Source organism: Neovison vison, chromosome 2 (assembly GCF_020171115.1).
Source record: "Neovison vison isolate M4711 chromosome 2, ASM_NN_V1, whole genome shotgun sequence".
NCBI classification, from domain to species: Eukaryota; Metazoa; Chordata; class Mammalia; order Carnivora; family Mustelidae; genus Neogale; species Neogale vison.
Genome location: NC_058092.1, coordinates 206,581,822 through 206,603,046, shown reverse-complemented (window position 1 = coordinate 206,603,046; position 21,225 = coordinate 206,581,822). Strand labels below are relative to the sequence as shown.

General features: G+C 54.0%; 3 protein-coding genes across 4 annotated transcripts in view; all 3 read right to left on the bottom strand.

The window, feature by feature from the left end:
- Positions 1–260: 260 nt before the first annotated feature.
- On the bottom strand, positions 261–3,768 carry LOC122898977 (cytochrome P450 26A1). The gene is made up of 7 exons (XM_044236631.1): positions 3,567–3,768; positions 3,159–3,383; positions 2,648–2,938; positions 2,403–2,561; positions 1,750–1,884; positions 1,016–1,168; positions 261–725 (listed from the first exon to the last, which is right to left on the bottom strand). Exons 1-7 carry the CDS (start codon positions 3,753–3,755, stop codon positions 384–386), a joined length of 1,494 nt encoding a protein of 497 aa, XP_044092566.1. The 5' UTR covers positions 3,756–3,768; the 3' UTR covers positions 261–383.
- A 4,702-nt stretch (positions 3,769–8,470) lies between these two features.
- On the bottom strand, positions 8,471–16,571 carry LOC122898976 (cytochrome P450 26C1). The gene is made up of 6 exons (XM_044236630.1): positions 16,368–16,571; positions 15,593–15,817; positions 14,826–15,101; positions 13,264–13,419; positions 10,864–11,184; positions 8,471–8,848 (listed from the first exon to the last, which is right to left on the bottom strand). The coding sequence occupies exons 1-6, from the start codon at positions 16,569–16,571 to the stop codon at positions 8,471–8,473; spliced, it is 1,560 nt and encodes a 519-aa protein (XP_044092565.1).
- A 1,634-nt stretch (positions 16,572–18,205) lies between these two features.
- EXOC6 (exocyst complex component 6) overlaps positions 18,206–21,225 on the bottom strand; it is a 231,158-nt gene continuing 228,138 nt past the window's right edge. For both annotated transcript variants that reach the window (XM_044240115.1, XM_044240114.1), the window contains exons 21-22: positions 20,347–20,459; positions 18,206–19,482 (exon numbers count right to left, since the gene is read on the bottom strand). In XM_044240115.1, coding sequence (XP_044096050.1) covers positions 19,350–19,482; positions 20,347–20,459 — 246 coding nt within the window. In that variant the 3' untranslated portion in view covers positions 18,206–19,349. The remainder of the gene's footprint in view (positions 19,483–20,346; positions 20,460–21,225) is intronic.

Genomic DNA, 21,225 nt, shown 5'->3' with positions numbered 1-21,225 from the left:
ACTCACACACACATACATTATGTTTTCTAATGACGTTGAAAAGAAATAACAGCTAAAGTTTCTTCCTCACAAGAAAATAGATATGCACAGGTAACAATGCTGTGCAGGCGTACACGTCCATATCTGGTTAAATATACAAATATAAAACCAGGTAGCTCCCCCCCCACAGGAATTGTACATGCCAGATAAGCACCTTCAGATTTTTCTTTATTTGGAAACTATTCAAGTTCATTATTTTAATATTTAAAGACTGTGGTACTGTAGTAGAGACACATAAATATTATAATATACATTTAGAAATTAAATATAATAGAATCAACATGACACTGTGTAAAACCTCATGTACGCTTCAAACAGGTCTGAGTTCCGGGCCTTTGCGCCCCTCAGATCTCCCCCTGGAAACGGGTGAACTTCGCAGGGAGACCATCCACGGGGTACACAGTGGGACTGGTTTTCATTGTAGGAGGTCCATTTAGAAGCTGCCAGTCACAATGCCTGGCCAGCTCCACTGTAAATATTTTGAGCAGAATTTTTGCAAACTCCTTTCCTACACAGCTCCTCAGCCCTCCTCCAAACGGAATGAAGCTGAACCTGGATGCGTCCTCCGGGTGAGGCAGCAGGAATCGGTCAGGATTAAATTCATCCTTGTTGGTGAAGATGTCTGCCACGTCGTGAGTATCACAGATACTGTAGATAACATTCCAGCCCTTGGGAATCTGGTAACCCTGCAAAAGATTAGAAAGCCCCCAGGGCTGACAAACCCCAATCCAACTTTCAACAACAACAAAAAGCCAACGCTGATAACCAGAGGAGTTATGAGTTGCAAAAAAGGGGGTGTGAGGAGAGAGACCGGACAGACCTTCAGACTACCAAAACACGTGACCACATGGGCCGGGTAATGCTACCAAAAGGGTAAGCAATGTAAGCCAATGCACAAGGAAGCAAAGGGGAGGTTTAAAGACACAACACAAGGAGTTGGGAGTGGGGGGTAGCGGGAAGAGAACTTTGAACTTACATTTAATTCAAAAGTCTTAAGAGCAACCCGAAACCCTCCTGGAACTGGGGGATTCAGTCGAAGGGTCTCTTTAATAACACACCCAATGTATTTAAGCTGTTCCAAAATTTCCATGTCCAACTTGTTGTCTTGATTGCTCTTGCAAAGTAAACCCTATCAAAACATTCATACAGAGGTGAACGGTTATTTTGTGCTCCAATAAAATCAGCCCAGCAGACGTAAACAGGGCTTAAGTGGCGGCTAGACCCAAAGGGCCCCAGGATGGGAGAGGGTGAGGGTGAAACTATGAGCTGCTAACGACCATTTGCCTCCACCCCTTGGCCCAAATCCACTATTTACAATTCCAAGAGAATGCTGCTCCCCACTTAGAACTACCTAGCTCCCCCACCCCACCCCCATCACCACCACCACTATCACTGCCACCTAGAAGTCCCCATTCATGCCCTTGAACACACCAATTCGAGAAAGTGGAATCTATCTGAACATCTCCCACGTACTGCAGAAAGTGGAGAAGGGTAGGAATACAAGAATTGAGCCCTGCTGGAGTGGGATTACAGCTCAGAGTTCCTTCCTTTTTATTCACAAAGCTAATTCTCTTTCCGAATTGGCCCACCCATACCCTGGGCCCTACACTTTCAAAATACTACGAGAGGGCAGCACACTTACATATTGGCCAGTTTGCTAGGGAGCCGCTGAATTTCTTAAGCTAATAGGGAACCCCAGTGTCCCCCTACCTTACTCTTGAGCTCCTCTCGAACTTTCTGGAGAACATGTGGGTAGAGCCCAAGGTAAGTAATCAGAGATGTGGCTGCACTAGCTGTGGTTTCATGTCCCCCAAAGAGGAGTTCAGTTGAAGATTGCTTTAGTGCCTAAGAATGGAATAAGACAAACGTTTTTCTTTTTTACAAGTCTGCATGCAATTTTACACAGCAATTACTTAGAACCGAACTGAAGGTTCTGGAAAGAAGATGAGAAGGGCTAAAAGTTCGCTGACAGAAAGCCAAGGAAAGCTACATATTTTTTTTTTTTTTTAAAACAAAATGCATAGTCTCTTTAGTTCAGCTGGAGCAGGAAAACCAGTAAAATCTCACTACACCGGGAATTCTTGAATGAAAGCCTTGGTTGTATTAAAATCGGGCCAATATTCTTTATTTACATTTTGCAAATTCCAGCTTCCCCAGTAAAACCTGGTAGGGCTATGGGACGCTCCCTGTTCCGCCTCTCCCACAGCTCCGTGGATCCGGTGTCTCAACCTTCCCGGGTGTCCCATCCCGGGTGTCTGGGCGGTCTGCCCACTCCGGAGTCTGGACGTGCGCTTTGGGGTAGCCGCGCTTGGAAAGCCCGGGGACCAAATTCCACAGCGCCTCTTCCTGAAGTCGCCACTCACCTGCATGTCCAGCCTCTCCCCCCTCTCCCACGAGTGCTCGATCAACAGCTGCAGCGCATCTTTGCAGCCGCCGCCCGCGCCGGCCGTCCTCAGCCCGCAGATCTTGGCGCGAATGTTCTCCTCTATGCGCGCGTGGATGAGGTTCCGCGCCTTCATGCCCTGAGCGCGGAGAGCGGCGGCCGTGAGCGGACCCCGGGTCCCCGCGCCCCCGCGCCCCCAGCTCTTCACCCCGCACGCTCCCTCACCCGGTACAGCCCGCTGAAGGGCACGTCGATGGGCAGCGAGAAGAGATTGCGGGTCATTTCCTCGAAGGCCTCCACCAGCTGCTGCTCCGCGTCGCCGCCGCTAGCCAGCCGGGGTTCACAGCCCAGCAGGATGCGCATGGCTATGCGGAACATGAGGCGCTTCACTTGGGGGTAGACCAGGAGGCCGCGCTCGCCGCCGCTCAGCCACTGTTCGAGGCAAGTGCCCACCTCCTCGGCGATCACCGGCACGTAGCACTGGAGCGCCTCGCGGCTGAAGGCCCGCATAATCACCTGAGTTCCGAGAAGGGCAAGTGTTAAAAGCGACCCCGTGGCCTTCCGGGATCCCCTTCTAGCCACCCTCAACCTCCGCCAGGCACTAGGCACTTCCCGACTAAAGTGGCCTTGAGCGGATCACCTCACGCAGCTAGCGCTCTCCAGGCATCTGGATCCCCCAACCCCTCCACCGGACTGGGTCCCCCTTCCAGGCCAGGCAGCGCCTCCCCGCCCTCACCTTCTTGCGCTGCTTGTGCGAGGAGTCGTGCAGGTTGGAGAGGCAGCCGGAGCCCAGGATGGTGCGCACCGACGCGGGCCAGTGCACCGACACCAACCGGTGCTCCCCGAGCAGGATGCGCCGCACGTTGTCGGCGCCCATCACCCTCACCGTGGGCCGTCCGAACAGATGCGTCTTGTAGATGAAGCCGTATTTCCTGCGCTTCATCTGCAGGAACTTCCTTCGCTGGGAGAGGAGAGCGGAGGAGAGAGGCGGGCGTGAGGGGGCGCCGGGGAGCGCCGCGCCTGGGGCTAGCCCGGGTCCTGGCCAGAGTCACCTCTCTCTCGGGGACGCCTACCCCGGCGACAGGGACGCCCGGAGCCGAGTCGGGCTCCTAAGAATCGTCCCGTCCCTCCCAAGCTCCCTTACCTGCAGCACCATCTGCAGTGTCTCCCCGAAGAAGGGGAAGCCCATAGTTCCGGGGGGCAAAGGGAGGGCGCAGCTGCGGTCGCGGCTGCTCACGCAGTACAGGTCCCAGAGCTTGATCGCGGCCAGGAAGAGCAGCAGCGGTAGCACGAAGGTGCAGAGCGCACTGGCCAGCAGCGCCGGGAGCCCCATGGCGCGCCGCGGTCTCCCGCGCCACCTGCCGCCGCCGCCAGCGCTCCGAACCGCGCCGCGCGCCCGCTTTATAGGCGGCCCAGGTTACTGCCCGCGTTAGCTTGGTCAGACAAATTAGTTCACCCGAAGTTCATCTTTAATTGCGGATTGGGCCCCTGGCTCCTCCCCCCGCGAGGCGCTGCCCAAAATCTTTAACCGTTTGTTCCACGCCGAGGCAGAGGCGGCACGGTGGCGGCTTCCCCCGGAGCGCGCCTCCTGGGGTGCGGGGCTAGGGGCAGCCTGCCTCCCCCTTACAAGGTGTGCGGAGCTCCGAGGCGGCGGCAGAGGCCAACCCGGGCTCCGGGGAGCGGGAACTCCAAGCCCCGGGCTTCCTGGCGGTCTCTATGGACACCACCCCCCAGCCCCCGCCTTGTCCCACGGGCGGTCCCAGCCCAGAGCTGCCTTCAATGGCTTTCCATCTTCCGGCGCCTCATGGGCTCCTTTCCACCTGCTGGGGAAGCAAAGGGAAGTGCGTTCAGGAACCGACTAGCTGCCAAGCCTCACACTGGGGAAACTGAGGTCCAGAACGCAGAGCAACACTCAAACCTCCCAGCTCTCCCAAAGATCCCGCAGAAAAGTCCAGGGCCACGACCTAAGCCAGAGCGGGTGGTGGGGGGAATCAGACCTGATCCGCGGATGATCCTGGATTCCAGCTCCCCAAACCCGTCAAGGAGGCCAGCGCTCATGAAGTCCTAGAAGGTCCGCCTTAAGGGTACAAGAGAGCCTCCAAGTCCCTCAGGACTCCAGGTACAACCATGCACAAGTCTGAGCCCCAACTCTGACACCCCAGTGGGAGACCCGGGGACAATTCATCCACCTCGAGACAGCCAGCCGCCGTCAGCACTCGACCGGATTCCGAGGGCCCTGGGACTCCCAGCCCCAGCTCGGCAGAGGGGAGGAGGATCCTTAGACCTGGGCAGTTAAGGTGACGGCGATAGAGAAAGGAAAGCCTGGGAGTCTGTATTCGGGGACTGACTCCATCTTCACTTGCGTGACCTTGAGCAAGTCACCACACATCCTTGCGCCTGTTTCCTTCTCCTTAATACAGAGGCGGTAATTCCCCCATCTATCTACACCCCGGGGCAGTTGTGCGTTTTGGAAAGGGGCACCTGGCTGCAAATACTTTTCCCGGCTCCGCGCACGCTAGAATGATTACTTCATCCGGAGGACCTGGACTCGGGGCCCACGAGCCTTCCTCCGCTCTTCCAGCTCCCACCGACCGAAGCCACCCAGGTGAGCGGGGTGCTCGACCCTTCACCCAGGCCTCTGCCGGCCCCTAATGGGAGCGTTGAGGGAATCTCTACTGGGAAGCACGTCCGCTGGCCTTCGCCCAGCTGCAGTCGGCTGCTGTGCTACTGCAGCCAGTGTGGGGAGCTCGGACACCGCGGGAAGGGCACGTGCGCACCCCACTTCCCACCTGGCCGGCCCACACGCATCCTTGGTTGGAGCGCGGAAAGCACCAGCGGCGCCGAAAGCGAAACAGAATGCAGTACGTTTGTTTAAAACTAAACTCCGGCTCTTGCAGGAGCACGCCGCACGCCTTGGAAGGCTTCCCTTGTAAATGGAAAACTCTTTGATCCGAAGAGCTGTTAAATATGTGGCCCTCCCGCGGCGGTCCCCAAAGCCGGCGGAATTGGAAAATGTCTGTAGCGTGGTCGGGACCGCGCAGTCCCCGCAACGCTCCAAGCCGGAGTCGCCACAGGACTTGTTTGGGACTCGGAGTTTCAGAGGCTCTAGGGAAAGGCCTCTCCCACTGTCACTTTTTCTCACGTTTTGGCGACTGCGAATGGTGCCAGCCAACTTCTGGGCACCGGCGGGAAGGCGGCAAGACGCGCTAGAATTCTCAGAAATCCTGCTCCCGCCCCTTTCTAGACCGCGCTGGGGCCGGTGAGCAAAACCCGCGAGCGGGGGCGTGACCTGGGGCCCATTCCCAGTCCTCTGGCCTGACCTGCCTGTGACCCCTGCAGGCCGGACCGTGACATCCGAGTGAACTCTGCAGGGCCACCTCGCCAAGTTCAGCGCGCGCCGTGTCACAAGATGAGTGGGGCCTGCGTGCTGCAAATTGCCGGGGGAGGGGGAGAGTTTTAATAAATCTGCCCTTCGAGACCCGCGGGGGCGTCCAGCGGGGGCGTCCGGCAGGAAGGGATTAAATGTGAGCGTGAAGATCATTAAAGAACATCTTGAATGGAGGAAGGGGTCAATAAATTTTCAGCTCAATAAGAACTTTGATTAGAAAACTTGCGAAGCTTTCTTGGGTGAGGGTGGGCGGGGGAGGAGGACTGGTTCACTGGAAAACAAAATATTTCCAAGATGTTTACAAAACAGCCTCCCAGTTGCTAAGGGTGGAGGGGTGGAGGGGGGGGTGTTTGTTTTGTTTTTGCTGGAGTGGGGGCGTGAGGACCCAGAGGTAGATGGGAGTCTGGTGAGCTCCCCCAGCTGAAGCTCCCCTCCTCCACCTTTTCCCCTCCAACCCCTTCCTCCTCCTGAGCACTCATTCCGGTCTGGAGGTGCAGGGTTTCCTACCTGGTGTTTCCTCTGCTGGGGGAGCACCTTCCCCAGGTCACCGCTGGCTGGTTCCTCCTTTCCCAAGCTGAAAGTCACCTCCTCACAGAAGGAGGTTTCCCACCCTGCAGAGTTTGGCCCCCAGGTCCTATGTCTTAAAAACCTGTTTTACTCTCTGGAGAGCACTGAGCACCCCCCCCCCCCCCCGCCAGCATTCTGGAGCTCTTTGTTTGCTAGTTTATTGTCTACCTCCCTCATAAGCATATGCAATCCAGGAGGGCAAACACCAGAATGCTCCTTCCTCAGAGAATCTGGAGCTACTAAAACAGGAGTCCCAGTGTTCCCTGAAATTACTGAAAAGGACATTATCGATGGGAAATTGCAGCTGCCCCTACAGGAAGTTATAGTTAGTACAGATCCCAGAACAGGTAAGTCTCTGGGAACCACCTACACCATGGGGGCTTCTGCAAACCTCCTCCCCACAATGCTCTTCTCTTCCCCCAATCAGAATCAGCCCCAAGCCCTCGTCCTCTGGTCCCCTCTCCCTTGGTGAGAGCTTCTCAGCCAGGGCGTGGTCTCTGCAGCCTCAGGAGCGCCCTGAGGGCAGGCCGCAATTCTGCCACTTTTGCTGGCTCCAGTGCCTGCCCAGCCCATGGCCCAGCGCCGGGTCTGTGGTCAGCAGTGGGTGATGAATTGCCCTGGATGGGGGTTATGGCCGTGTCAGCCGAGCTCAGAAGGGCCCGCTGAGCTCTTGAGCTACCAACCCTGCCTGCGCCTGCTGCTTCCCCCCTTCCTTCTGGCCCCGGGGATCCACCTTAAGCATAAGGTCAGGAGGGCACCAGCTTCCTTCTGGTTCACTAAAGGGTCAGCTCGGGGGGGCCTGGGCGGCAACTTCCCTGGCTTACCCATCATGTCCAGCTGCCCTGGACTGTCTGAAGATGGGTGGCAGGTTGCACTGGGCTGTTGGAAAGGGTGACACTGGAGGCTCTTGGCTTTGATTTAAACACTGGTGGAAACCTGTGTTGGAGTCTTTAAGCCAACCTGGGGATCACTGTGAAAGGACAAAGGACTGGGCCGTACCTAGTGGCCACAGGCCCCGAGGCTGGAGTAAGTGATGAGGTGGAGGAGAGCCCCGGCCAGGGAGTCCAGGAGCCCACTGGTAGCTCCTCAAAGAGCTGCCTGTTTCTCCTCTGCAAAAGAGGAGATGGAAGTAGTAAACCAGAAGGTCCCTGCAGCCGCCTATTATAGGGATACTTCTCAGCCCAGCTCTTGGGCTATGCTCAGGAGGAAATCTCTGGCATACTCTTGGGAGGGGAGGCTTTCCTGGGTATCCTCCAACTCCTACCGCACACCTTCCCACCAGGGAGCAGCTGCCTAGCTAAGCCCTAGTCACCCCACAAAACTGCTGCCCGGAAACTTTCTTCTTGGCCTTCCTGTTTTCGGTAGAAGTATCCCATCCCTCTCTGATGATGTCTCAGACTTCCAGGAAAATATTTCAACCTTAGAGACATCTCTCTGTACTTATTCTCCTCTGTATATATGGGAAGATTAAGCGCGTTCCTGAAGTTGGAATTTTTAAGAAGTCGCCAGCACTATCAGTGATGTTGAGCCATTTTACAGCCCTGGAAGCTCCCACAGTTCTGAGTTTCCGCCGAGACAGCTGGGCAGGGTGGCCTTGGCGCACCAAGCCCAGGTGGGCTGCCGGGCGCTTTTCCGGTGTCTTACTAAGGCCCCCAAACCAGGCCGGAGATGCGGTTCCTCCCAAGGGTTGCATGTCCAGTCGCGTTCGCTGGGTCTCTGGCACGGTCCAGTCCTGCCCTAGCAATGCTCCCCACCACCTCAAGATCCAGGCGACCTCCCGGCACTGGCGCCGGAAGCGAGGGCCCGCGTCAACTAGGGAAGATCTGTTCCCTTCGTCGCTGCTTGGAGATCCTGGGAAAGGGAGGCTAGGCTCACGACCTTCCCTTCCTCAGGGCACAGAAGGCAGCTTCCCGCCGGCTTCCCGCGGCTCGGGCTCGCGCTCCTCCTCCCTCGAAGTCTGGCATTGAGTTGCATTCGGTGACCGTTTGTTGAACGAGTGAGCGAGCGCCCGAGCCGGCACTAGGAAACCGCAGATGGGCGGCGCTCACAGCGCGCGGGGCCAGGGGCCAAGTCCTGTCCCGAAGCGCAGCGGGTCAGAGGCATAGCCCATCTCGCGCTGCCGAAGGCGCGAGCGGATGGAAAAAGAGCCGCAGCCCGTCTGCCGGGTGCACGATGGGCACGGTCTGCATGGCGGGGAAGGCAGGCGTGGCCAGCTCCCAGCGCGCCGTGCGCACCAGCTCCACCGCCAGCAGCTGGAGCACCGCCTGTGCCAGCTCCTGGCCGAGACAGCTGCGCGCTCCGCCGCCGAATGGGATGTAATGGAAGCGGCCCGAGGCGCCCCGCGCATCCTCGCCGGCCGCGCCGAAGCGCTCGGGATCGAAGCCCTCAGGCGGGCTGCGGTACACCGTGGCCGTCTCATGCGTGTCCCGGATGCTATACATCACGCTCCAGCCCTTGGGGATCTGGTAGCCCTGCGGGGAAGTGAGGAGACCCGCCTGACTACGAGGCGCTTGGAGCCGGGTCCTGAACCCACCCTCCACCCCGGGGGTCTGCAGGAACGCACGCCTAAGCCGCAAACTAGGAGAACGCTCTGCGTTTCAATTTCAGCTCCCTCTCTGGTGAGCTGTGTGACTTAAGGCTGGGTACTCAGGCTCTCCGACCCTCAGTTTCTTAATTGACTAAAATAAGAACAAAACTGCCCGGTTTTGCCTTGAGAATAGAATACCGGTCTGGCATATATTAAGGATCGCTAAATGTGATCTATTGCTGTTTATGTTTCAGTGTTTTGTTTTTGTCTTTTTTTCTTCTGAACTTAGATCAAGAGACCTACGTTCTAGTTTTGCACCTACCCTCCACCTGGGCGGGAACAACAGGAAGGACAGGGACCCTCATTCCTCTGTGGTCAGTCCATTATAAAGCTCTTCTTTGCCCGGAACTGCAAACTGACTCTCTAACACCCTCTCCCCCATTCCATTAGTTGTACAATAATATTTACGTCTGGTAGCCACACTTCAAGAAGATGCACATGGGAGTTAAACACAGGCACCCTTAAAATGCTGAAAGGCAGCTTTTAGGTTTCCTTTACTCATCTTCGGGTTTTTCAACTATTTTACTTTTTTTTTTTTTAACTATTCTACTTTTTGATGTGTCTTCCAACCACCCCTCCCCCACTATCTTGCTTCCCTAGCCTGAGCAAGGAGCACGTGCTCGCTCTCTCTCCCACCTCTCTAGGCTCAGTTTCCCCATCTGTAAACTGGAGGATGGCTCCCCTTCTGTTCCCCCCACCCCCACCCCCACCCCCGTCGACCTGTGTTCTCCTTCCTGTTTCCCTTAGACTGTAGAATGAAGTCCGAATTCCTAGATGCAGCATCCCAGACACTTCTAAACACGTCACTAATCCACCCGCCTTTGTCTGGATGGTCCCCTCTCCGCGGTGTCCTGTCCCCATCCTAACCCTTCACTGCTGCATGTCAAATGTCAGCCCCTAAAATGTTTTGGTGTTATTCAGCACTAACGACCACTATCTTCGTCACACCAGTTTGGGATGAAGTTATTGGTCCTGGCCTCCTTTCTCCCCATCACCAACTCCTCCAGGGCAGAATCCCAGCCGCTATGGCGCCATGGACCACTGGTAGGCAATGCACCACAGATTTCTTCACTCTTTAAAGTTAAGGCTCAGGGAAGGAGGGGCCCGATCTCTGCCCGCAACGACAGTCATTCAGGCAAACGTTCTAAGTTTGGCTAACGAGGGCTACACTCTCGCTGTCTCACAGCCCTGGTACCACTTGACTGACGTGTCAGAGCCAGAAGGGGCCAAGACCTACTTCCTTCCAGAGAGTAAACTGAGACCCAGAGTGTAGAGGGTGCTGCCCAAGGTCTTACAGAGATGGAGCCAGGCCGCGGTAACAATGACCGGTTCCTTGAGCTTGTGAGGAAGTAGGGGAGTGGGGTGCGCGGCACAGTAGGGGGAGGGCTCTCCTTGTTCCCCACCTGCACTCACTGGCTAAGGGGTGGGAGTGCTGCACGGAGGAAAGTATGTTTTTATTCTAAAACTCAGTTCTGGGGTTCCTGGGTGGCTCAGTCTGTTAAGTGCCTGCCTTCTGCTCAGGTTAGGATCCCGGAGTCCCCGGGACTGAGTCCCACGTCGCGCTGCCTGTTCAGCGGGGAGTCTGCTTTTCATTCGGCCCCTCCCTCCGCTCGTGCTCTCTCTCCCTCCCTCAATCGAGTAAATAAAATCCTTAAAAAAATAAAAATTCTCATTGAATTGACTGACACTCGCCGCTGCCGAAAGCCTGTTCCTAGCCTCGTCGGCTCGCCAAGCGCCAGGCTCTGCGCCCCTCCCTCGTGCACGGGGGGAACGCGACCGAGCTCGGCCCGTTTCAAGGCGGAAAGCGGAGGCTCAGAGGGGAAGAGGCGACCGCGCGGAGCTAATCCGCCCGGCCCCGCCCGCCCCGCGGCAGGTGGCGGGGAGGGCGCGCGCACTTACGTCGAGCTCGAAGGTGCGCAGCGCGGTGCGGTAGCCCCCGGACACCGGCGGCAGGAGGCGCAGCACCTCCTTGACCACGCAGTCGATGTAGCGCAGACGGCCCAGCGCCGCGAGGCTGAGATCCGGCTCGCAGCCGCAGTCCGGCCGGGGCCCCGCGCCGCCCCCCGCCGCGCAGCCGCACGCGCGCCCCAGTCCCTGCGCCGCCAGCTCCTGCCGGATCTTGGCGACGGCCGCCGGGTGCTGCAGGAGCAGCAGGACGAGGGACGTGCTGGCACTGGCCGTGGTGAGGAAGGCGGCGAAGAGGAGCTCCACAGCCGTCTCCTGCAAGACAGCCGGGGCGGCGCTGAGTCTGCGGCCCCGGCTGCAAAGCCCCCCAAAGCCCCGTGGCTGGGCAGCAGAGGGCCCAAATTTAGCGTTGCGCGGAAGCCAGAGCGGCGGCTCTGTGCGCGGGCCCGGGGTCGATCGAATCCCAAGTCTGCCTCTTGAGAAAGCCCCATACGGCAGCGACCAAACCCAGAATCATTGGAAGGGCTCCCAGAGACAGCTCTCGGACCTGACCGTGTGTGTTCTTAGTGTGTTCACTCCTTCGATTCTCATCCCAGCCCCGTGAGGCACACTTACTGCCCCCGTTTTACAAGGGTGGAGACTGGGATTCCAAGGGGCGCTCAGGGTAGTCCTAGCAGTCGGGCTCGGGAGTTCGGTGCTTCTAACCACCTGGTGGTGCTACCGGCAACCCCTGCCGGGCGTCCTGACCGGAACTGGGGTGAGGGTGGGAGGACGGGGAAGGCACCTGCGGCGGTCGCGCCAGCCTCCAAGCAAAGGAGGCATCGTGGCTTCCCCTCCCCCTGCCCCGTTAGGTCCAGTGAGAGAAGAACCCTCCTCCCAGTCTGCACTGACCAAGTAAGCCAGAGGAGGGGCCTGGTGCCTGGTGGCTTCAAGCCCCAGCCTTCACCCTCACTGCCTCCCTCTGCCCTCCCAGCTCCCGGCGGCACCCACAGTGTGTTTATTGATCTGTGTGATCCTAGGGTGAATGTGTATCCCTCCCCTCCCACACCTCAAGGACAGGGGCTGTGTTTTGCTCAGGGCTATATCCTTAGTCCCAGCATACAGCCTGACACCAGCCAGACATACCATAATGTCTCTAGAATTAATGACTTGGCCCAAGTCTAACTGCCTGCCCTGGACCACTTGGGAGCGCCAACGTCCTTCCTGGCTAGGCCTCCTCAGCCTGGCCTGCCCCTGAGGCCCAGACCAGACCAGACCAGAAGATTCCTGACGTGGAGGGTGTTGTCATCCCCTCCCCAGCCCTGTCAAGCGCTCCCCTTCACAGCAGAGAACTGTTCCTATCAGCAGCTCTCCCAGAACTCATGAACCCACTGCTCATCTGCTTCTAACTCCCGATTCTTTCAGATCTCATAACCACCTACGTGTCAGGATAAAGACTGTTAGCCCCATACTCAAAGAAGAAACTAAAGCTGAGCCCCACCCTTCATGACTCTTGGAAAGTGGGACATTGAGGCCCAGAGAAAGGCTAGGAGTTCCTTTTGTAAGGGCTGAGTTGTTTCTATTTCTAACCTTCCTCTACAACTGCAGCCTCTCCACTCCTTTTTGGGTTCTCCAGCAGGTCCTGGAGGCCATTCCAAAGCTTCTCTCCTTAGTTCCAATGCCTCTGATCCATACATAAATGGGGAGGGCTCTAATTCTCAGGGGACACCTCACAGTGGCAAAACAGAAGTTAGGTGCGCCTGGGTAGCTCAGTGGGTTAAGCCTCTGCCTTCAGCTCAGGTCATGATCCCAGAGTCTGGGATCAAGCCCAAAGTCGGGCTCCCTGCTCAGGAGGGAGCCTGCTTCCCCCTCTATCTCTGCCTGCAGCTCTCCCTACTTGTGATCTCTCTTTCTCTCTCTCTCTGTTAAATAAGTAAATAAATAAAATTAAAAAAATAAAGACAGAAGTTAAAGGTGGCAGGTGACCTGGTCGATTTGGGGAAGAAGAGGGAGATTCAAGGAGGATGTGGAGCTTGACCCTGAGCCCTTAGGGTTTGCAGGGAAGAGTAGAAAGGGCCTTATAGGCAGGTGAGACAGCAGAGGCAAAGGCATGGAGTGATAGAGAAGGGGATGGGGAAAGCTGAGCTGTTTGTGGCCAGAACCTGTATGCAAGGGCCTGTGATTCATTCCTTTCACACTTTTACAGAGAGGAATGGTGACTGGCCCAAGGCCACAGAGCAGGTAGGTATGGCTGAGCCATGACTGGAACTCACATCTCCACTTTCCCCTGCCCCTAAGGAGTGCCTGTGGCTTCAAGTGGGGCCAAACAGAATCCTGCTGGGGAAGGATGCAGCCTGCATGTGGAGACTGCTAGGAATGCAAAAGGAAGAAAAGTAGAACCTTCCCACCACCTACCTTCAGTTCCTGCACTGAGAGCTCCTGGCCCAGCTCCCTAGTGCTGTGGATAATCATGTCAAGGGCGTCACCAGGCTCTGCAGCCTTGTCTTCACGAAGCTTCTCTGCAATAGCCTCCTCCAGGTACCGATGCAGCTGATCTCGTGCCCGGATTCCCTGATGTGTGGGGAGAGAAGGGAGGTGGGGCAGGAAGGCTAAGAGGGCCTGGCCTATAGACCTACACCCCAGATCTTCCTGGGGCTGTTCTGGCTCTGCTGAGATCCAGGGGTCAAGCTTCTCAACTTAGCTCCACGTCTGGCACATAGTAGGGTCTCAGTGAATGGTCAAGAACTACTCACTATCTCTACACATATTTCTCTCTTGATGATCACATTCCACCTTTGAGGCAAGGCAAGCTGTTACTGTCATCCTGAGAGGAGGATGCCTGAGCTCAGAGGGGTCAAGCAATTGCCCAGTGTCACACAGCTCTCAGTGCCCAGGCCTGGCACAGAACCTAGTGAGGTGGTCAGTCCATTGACCTTTCCCGTGCTCGCTTCGGCAGCACATATACCATTGACCTTTCCCTGCACTTGACTCAGCCAGGAGCAGTGGGCACCAATGTAGAGAGGAAAGCACACTTTGATATATCCAAAAAAGCTCTGGCTTAGAGACCACTCCCAGATGTTCTAAGCATTAGCCTCTGTAAGCCAGTAGGCAAGAGGGTGGAAGTTCTGGGAGCAAGCATAGCAAAAGAATCTGAATATTTGGGTTTTGAGATCATAGGAAATCAGATTCAAATCTTGCCTCTGTCCCCTACCTGTGTGATCTTGGGTAAGTCACTAAACATCTCTGAGCTTCAGTTTCTTCACCAATAAAAGGAGACCACTTTGCAGGCTGAGAGGATTAACTCAGGAAATGTATTCAAAGCAATCAGCCTAAGGTATGTCCCTTCATACATAGCTATAATTTTTATTCAGGTGAGGAAAACCAAGGCATCCAAACAGTGAGAAGCCCCAGCTCATGAACAAAGAAAAGTCATATGTAGCCTCCTAGTTGCCCTCTGCGCCCGGTCCCATGCTCTGAAGTCTGAAGAAGCAGGGATTCTCTGTTCTGGAAACTAGTGGGCCTGGAGCCACAGAGGGGGACCTGGCCCCCACTCCTCTCCAACCCAGGCTAGGCAGGAGGAATGTCTGCGGCGTTTTTGGTCCCATAGGTTCCGCTGCCATCTGGGCTTCCAAGAGGCGCAGGAGGCCAGGCCAAGGGGCACCGCGCTAGTGTTGGAGCTGGGCTGATCGGCTGGGCGGCGGTCACCAAGACCCCGAAGTCGGGAAGCCAGCTACTGGTGGGTCTGGAGCGCATCCGGGGAGGCGCGGCCCACAGAGGATCTGCGTGCCTCCCGCCCGGGTCACACAGCGAGTGAAGACAGAGGTCAGCCCCGACGTCCACTGCCACACCATGCCACCTCCCCACCCTGGGCCATGCCTCTGTCCCCCCTAGAGGTGACGCGTGGGGGCGCGCCGAGGGAGCCTTGTCTTCACGCTGGGGCTCCCCAAGAGGAAGGTCTGAGGCCAGAGAGGCAGTACCTTGCGCAGGCCGCTGAAGGGAACGTCCAGGGGCAGCGAGAAGAGGTTCTCTACGAACTGTTCGAAGGTCCGGGCCAGCTCCGCGCACTGTGCCTCGTCCAGCCGTAGCCCCAGGAGGATGCGCGCAGCCATGCGAAAGGTGAGTGCTTTGGCAGCCTGGTAGACAGCAATCGGCCGGCGGGCCGCGCACCAGGAACGCACCTCGCGCCGCAGCGCCCCTTGCAGGCGGGGCACAAAGCGCTGCAGGGCCCCGCGGCTAAAAACCCGTGCCAGGACCTGTGGGGAGCCCGCGGGGTCAGTACTGGCGGGGGTCCGTCTGGCTTCCTCAGCTCGGCGATTCCAGAGGAGCCAGAAGGCCAATTTCTGTCCCTTTCTCCTCAGCGGCCCTACACCTATTGGCTTTTGCTCTCGCCATACCCGCTAGATCTCTGATGTATACAGTCCCTCCCATCCATCCAGGCTCCAGATGCCACCTCCTCCAGGAAGTCGTACCCGGTCCCTCTCCGAGTGTGGCTTCCCACCATTCTGGTATCAGAATCACACACAGGACATCGGAGATGAAAGAACCCTTAAATCCCAATGCTGGGAGGCTTATAACCAAAGCTGGAAAACGTAAAGGACTGGCCCCAAACCACCTCTGTTTAGCCAGGGTTCCCTGCCAGCTTCAAAGTGTGCCCCCTAAAACCTAGCCCCAGCCTGGACCACAACAGGGCCCCAGGGACCGCACGTCTGACGTCCCAACGGCCGCTTCTTCGGTTTCATCTCACCTTGCGCCGCTGCCTGTGCGGCTCACCAAAGGCTCCAAGCAGCGTGTGCGAGCCCAGGAGGATGTGCGCGCTCTGCGGCCACTGGCTGCGCACAAGGCGGTGCTCGCCCAGCAGGATCCGGCGCACGTTCTCTGCGCCGCTCACGCGGATCACCGGCCGGCCCAGCAGGTGCGTCTTGAACACCGTCCCGTAGCGCTCCCGGCGGGAGCTGTGGAAGCGGGAGCCCTGCGAGCGAGGCGGAGCGAGGCTAGAGCTGCTGGGCCTCGGCTACGGGTCTGGCCCAGGTCTCCCAAACGCCCCTTACTAACAACTCCCTGTTCCCAGTGGGCGCGTTCCTATACAAAACCGAGGTTCCCGGAGGGCCTCGCGACGACTACCCTATGGAAATATAGATGCTCCTGTTCCCAACGGTGAGATGAAGAGAGGCTCAGCAAGGGGACGTGAGCGCCCAAGGCCTCATGGCTGAGAAGTGCCCCCTGATTCCTGACTGTGTGCTTGCAGGATTTCAGGCGAACCTTCTCCGAACCCTTCTATTCACCCTGGTGTTGGGTCCGGTCGTGTGTATGTTGCGCTGGGGAGAACTCCGGCGACATACAATCCCTTCAAGGGAGCAGCCGAGCAACAGCGAGGGTTGTGTATGCTCTCTGGGCCCCTGGGCGACAGGATGAGGCCGACTAGGAACCCTGAGAACGCTGTGGGTGAGGAGGGTCCCGTGGGAGTCAGGGGAGAAGGGGCCGTGCTGGGGTACGAGCACGACGAGGTGCGAGCGACTCACCTGAACTAACCAGTGCAGCGTTTCGCCGAAGAAGGGCCAGCCCATGGAGCCCTTGGGCAAGGGCAGGGCGGAGGCCCGGTCCCGGCTCAGCGTCCAGCGGAGAGTCCAGAGGTGCTGCGCCAGGCTGAGCAGCAGCCCGGCGCCCAGGAGCGCAGTGCCCGCCGCCCCCAACACCGACAGACAGCTCAGCCCCCAGGGGAACATGGCGAGCCTGCGGAGATCTGGCGGCTCGGAGCGCGCAGGGCTCACCTGTTCGGTCCGGAAAGGGCCTAGGACTGGTGGGCTCAAACAGATTAATAAATCTCGGAAAACGACGTGGTTCTAGAAGCAGACTGGGAGAAGGCGGCTGCGACCACACGCCCCGAGGGAACGGTGCCTTCCTCTAGTCCGACGGCTTCTGGGCCCAAATGCCAGTCCTTCGCTGGGGTGCCGAGCACCACTCCCGCCCGGCATCCGCGGGTGCCTCCCACCTCCTCCCCGGGTCTGCTTTCCTTTGATAGAAGCAGCAAAGGAGAGCTAAGAGAGGAGCAACTCACCGGTGTTGCCAACGTGGGCTGCGGTCACCGGGGCTGCATCCCCCCGCCCCACTCTCTCTCTACTCGGCCCACCCTGGCCATATTTATATAGATATTGGCTCCCTCCCCAAGGACCGATCCCGATTCATACAACGTGACGCGCCCATGCATATTTAAAGCGCTCGGAGCCGAGTAATGATTGGAGGCGGTGGGCAGCGGCAAGCTCACCCGGGGACCAGGAGTAGGGAGTGGCCGCCGCTGCGGCGCTCGGGCTGGGCTGGGGGCCGCACCCCGCGCAGATCCTCGGGCGGGGCCTGCCGTTTCGCGCCAGAAGTTCCCGGCTGTACGCCCCGGCTCCGCGGGTGGGCGAACCCCTCGCCCTGGGCTGACGCGGGTTCTCTGGCATCCCCACCCTCGAGGTTGTAGGTGCCCTTCCCCTCTCGGCACTCCAGCTATGAAGGGCTGGGGTTTATCCCCTTTGCTCTGTTTCAGTTTCCAGGGAAATTGAGGTCTTGGATGTCTGCCTTGCATTGCGGGCACCTACAGGGGACACCCGGGGTCGAGACTCCCCGACATCCCCACACCGATCCGGTTTCTCATCTACCACTTTAGGACGCCTGCAAAAGACGGTAGCGTCGTTGATGCCCGAAGCTTCGCTGAGACCTCCGAATCCCAGCAGAAGCAGATATCTCGGGACGCCTTTCGGGTCTCTAGGGCTGAATTCACCGTTCCTTCCCACTGTGGAGGCTACCGTACCCCACCCCAGTCGGTCTACCTGGGTTGCTTCTCCAGTGTTTTGTGTCCGGCCCCCTGGGCTTTTGCGTCCCTGTCCCTACAGTGCAACCCAGGGGTTGGCAGGCAGTGGCAAGGGTGTCATATGTATTACAGAAGACAGGGAATTTCACGCATCACAGCTACGAACCCACAGTGGTCTACTTCAAGCAGTACAAAGGCGGCGTCTGTCCGGACGGGGGATGCCTCAACCAAAGCCAGGGCGACATCCCAAATGCCCTGCAGGGCTACGTTAAGGCGCGAGACCGACAGCCACATTCCAGTCTTCAAGAAAGAGTTAGCTGTTCACCGCTCCTCTTTTAACTTCCAGGTTTTTTGGGTATTTGTTGTTGTTGTGCCTGAAGAATTACCATGTTCTCCATGAAGTATTTTTTAAAATGTGAAGTACTTTAGGATTGAGATGGTCAAGAGAATAAAAGCTTATTATCTTTGTTTTGGTGACATTCCCCATTCTAGTAACTAGGGAATAACAGTTTTTCCGAAGGAAGCAGTTGTTTCCAATCAGGAAGCTCTGAACAGATGCAACAGCAATGCAATTTCAACAACCTGCTCAACCTTTTTAATATTTCATCACAAAATCAAAAAATGTACATGTAATTCTTTATACTTATATTACAGAGTCAAGTGTAAGTTTCTTACAGGCATAAATCCTGAAAATGCAAAAAGGAATATTCAGCAAAATACAATGAAAAGAAACTTGGGATCAGGTCGATACCACCATTTGGACCACAGTAATTTACACAGAAGAAAATGTACATTCGTTTTAGATTTTCCAGAGTTCATTTGGTTTGGCCTGTTTCCATACTGAGGATAGGTACTGAGAGCTGCTATTTGAAGAAAGTAACCTGACCCCTGTGGTAACGTTGTGTGTAGGAACGTATCTACTTTAGCACAAGCAGCACCTGAAGTGGTTTACTCCAATCCGTTCCTGTCCTCTTTTAACTTGAACCAAACCAAACCAAGTAAATCCTAAAATGGGGTCAACTACAAACAATATAGTTAGAAATATTAACCCTGCTAAACAGAAACAACATTGCATCTTTAGAAAATCCAAACACCTTTTCTTCATATTCAAAACCATTAAATTAAACCACCCAAACAGAACAAATAATTCACATTCTTACTGAGTTAAATCAAGGTTGATTTCAGGGAACTTTAAAGATTTGTATATTTTTCACTCAGTCTGCAGAATTGGAAAATTTAGTCCACTTAAATCATATTGAGATGAAAATAAAAGTTAAGTTACAAAATGACAGTAAAGTACTCCCATATCAGACATGATTACATTTCAAAACTGGATACTGATGAAAAAACCCAGAAAAGTCATTCAAGTCTGAATAGAAAAAAAAATACTTAATATATAGAGGCATATAAGATTTTTCTAATGTATTTACAACCAGTTTCATGTACAATTTTTGACCTGATTTATGTATTACGTTTTGCCTTTTTTCCCTAAAAGTGAAAAAAATTAACGCCACACTTTCCCTATATAAAATAGTAACCAATTATTTAAAAATCCATACAAATGATATTTTTTATTGTTTCTTTTTAAATTTCTCATCAATGTTGTTTTCCTACTGCATTTTTAAATTCTGCAAACAAATTACCGTATCATGACCCTTGTTAGAGAACAATGTTGAATCACAGATTTGATCTCACTGAGTGCAGTCCAAGTCTATGTGTGCTGGGACATACCATTCACCAAACTTCTTAGCTGTTTCACGACTGTCTCTATCAGCTTCTGTTTGTCTCGATCATTCTTCCTGAACTGAGCAAATATATTGTTCTTTTTGCTAGTATCCTTCATCCTAGGAATATATATGAATGAAGAGGCTTGGTAAAGAGAAATTAAATGCTATTCTATCACAAGTAAAATATCTTGGCATGCTCTGAATTATCACACTAATCCTTATGCTTGAAAAATATACTTCAAAGAAAATAGGTACTAATAAAGGTTCAGAGCAACTACACAAAAATTTAGCAGCTTTATTTTACATTCTATATGAAGTGGGGTTTTTGCATTAGTATGTAAATCTAAAGTATGTTAAGTTTTCTAATATTGTTGTTTCACCAATGTATGCTAAAATACATACCCTCTGTGGACTCTGCAAATCACATTCATAGCAAGACAAGGTGAAAGAAAAATTAACATTAGAAAATTTAAAGCAGGGGTTTTTTGGGTTTTTTTTGGGGGGGTAGGTCTCAGCAGTGTTTCATGGCATGGTAAAATAAGTTTATATTTATTTTAAGCAGTTTCTTTTGTCCTTTGAAATCAAATATATCACAGATATTTTGAAGTATAGGAAAATAATATACATTTTTAATTCAAAAATAGAAAATTTAGCAGTGATACGTAAAATGAAATATGATTAAGTGAAAAGAAAATCTGCCATATAATGAAAGGGAAAAGTAACACCTAAATTTCTATTATTTTTAACTGGACGAGATGCACCAAAATTTTGTTTCACATCAACATAAACAGCAATCCCATAAAACAACACCAACATTACAATCAGCAAAGAAAGAGGCTTATGTTTTGGTCATTAAAATGGACTGAGCTTTTAAGCTCCACTTAGACATTTCTCTTTTGTTGAAAATCTCTAGTTGTTCAATCATCGCTAAATCACCAAATGCTATAATGTTATGCAAAAAAGTCTTCAGAATATACTCACTTCTCCAAAAGAGTCAGAGCTGTGTTTGGATTCACCCGAAGGTACTTAGAAGCTGGTTGTCCGTAATCAGCTAGATAAGTAGACCAATCCCAAACCATAAACAGGTCAAGGAGCTGAGAAAGATAGGGAAAATGTTAAACTTTTGACTATTTACCCATAGCTAATACATGCAGTATAGGCCCCTCTTGATCCACTTTAATAGGACCTGCTTCTTAGATTGAACAGAATAAGGAATTAATTTTTAAAATTTCATCACTAATTGTACTTTATAACCAAAACAGCACATGTATCTTTATGCTTTCGAAATAGCTAAAATTGTCAGGGGTTGCTTTTCTAATACAATACCTGACTGCATTCTCAAACAATTATAAAATAATGAAAACACTATTAATAGAATTATAGTAACACTTGTACCTGACGTATAGAGATCTCATCTTTACACAATATGCAGCCCATACTCCAATTTAATTAATAAGGGCTGGTGCTACTACCTGTTTGAAAAATTTCAAGGAACTTAAATTGAACCTTTTTTCTTAGAGGTTAAGTATGTTTACCTTTCAAAGAAGCCGTTTGTACCTAGACCTTTCCCAAAGTAATTTAAACCAAAAGCTCAGATAATCTCAATTAAGTGCATTAAACAACCTCTGCTGGATTCCCCCTGGTGATAGATCCTCAGCAGTATTATGAAATGAGGGCTTCAGGACTCAGCCTGTTAACTCTAGGCAATCATTCTGTATAAACAAACAACAACAAAAAGAAGCCCTCTTGTATTCCGTAGTGTTTTAAAATTGACTATTTGCTCTATAATCTCCAGTTAGAATTGTTGTCAAATATGGAAGTAATCTTTTAAAAGCAATGCCGTGCCTAAACCAAAGCACC

Excerpts from the sequence above, each read along its gene's own strand:
- LOC122898977 (XM_044236631.1), bottom strand. The coding sequence starts at position 3,755 with ATGGGGCTCCCGGCGCTGCTGGCCAGTGCGCTCTGCACCTTCGTGCTA. Across the intron at positions 1,885-2,402 it reads GGGAGAGGCTGGACATGCAG|GCACTAAAGCAATCTTCAAC; the intron begins GTGAGTGGCGAC and ends TTCCATTCTTAG. Across the intron at positions 726-1,015 it reads TTAAGACTTTTGAATTAAAT|GGTTACCAGATTCCCAAGGG; the intron begins GTAAGTTCAAAG and ends AATCTTTTGCAG.
- LOC122898976 (XM_044236630.1), bottom strand. The coding sequence starts at position 16,571 with ATGTTCCCCTGGGGGCTGAGCTGTCTGTCGGTGTTGGGGGCGGCGGGC. Across the intron at positions 13,420-14,825 it reads CCTTCAGCGGCCTGCGCAAG|GGAATCCGGGCACGAGATCA; the intron begins GTACTGCCTCTC and ends CCCACACATCAG. Across the intron at positions 8,849-10,863 it reads TGCGCACCTTCGAGCTCGAC|GGCTACCAGATCCCCAAGGG; the intron begins GTAAGTGCGCGC and ends ACTTCCCCGCAG.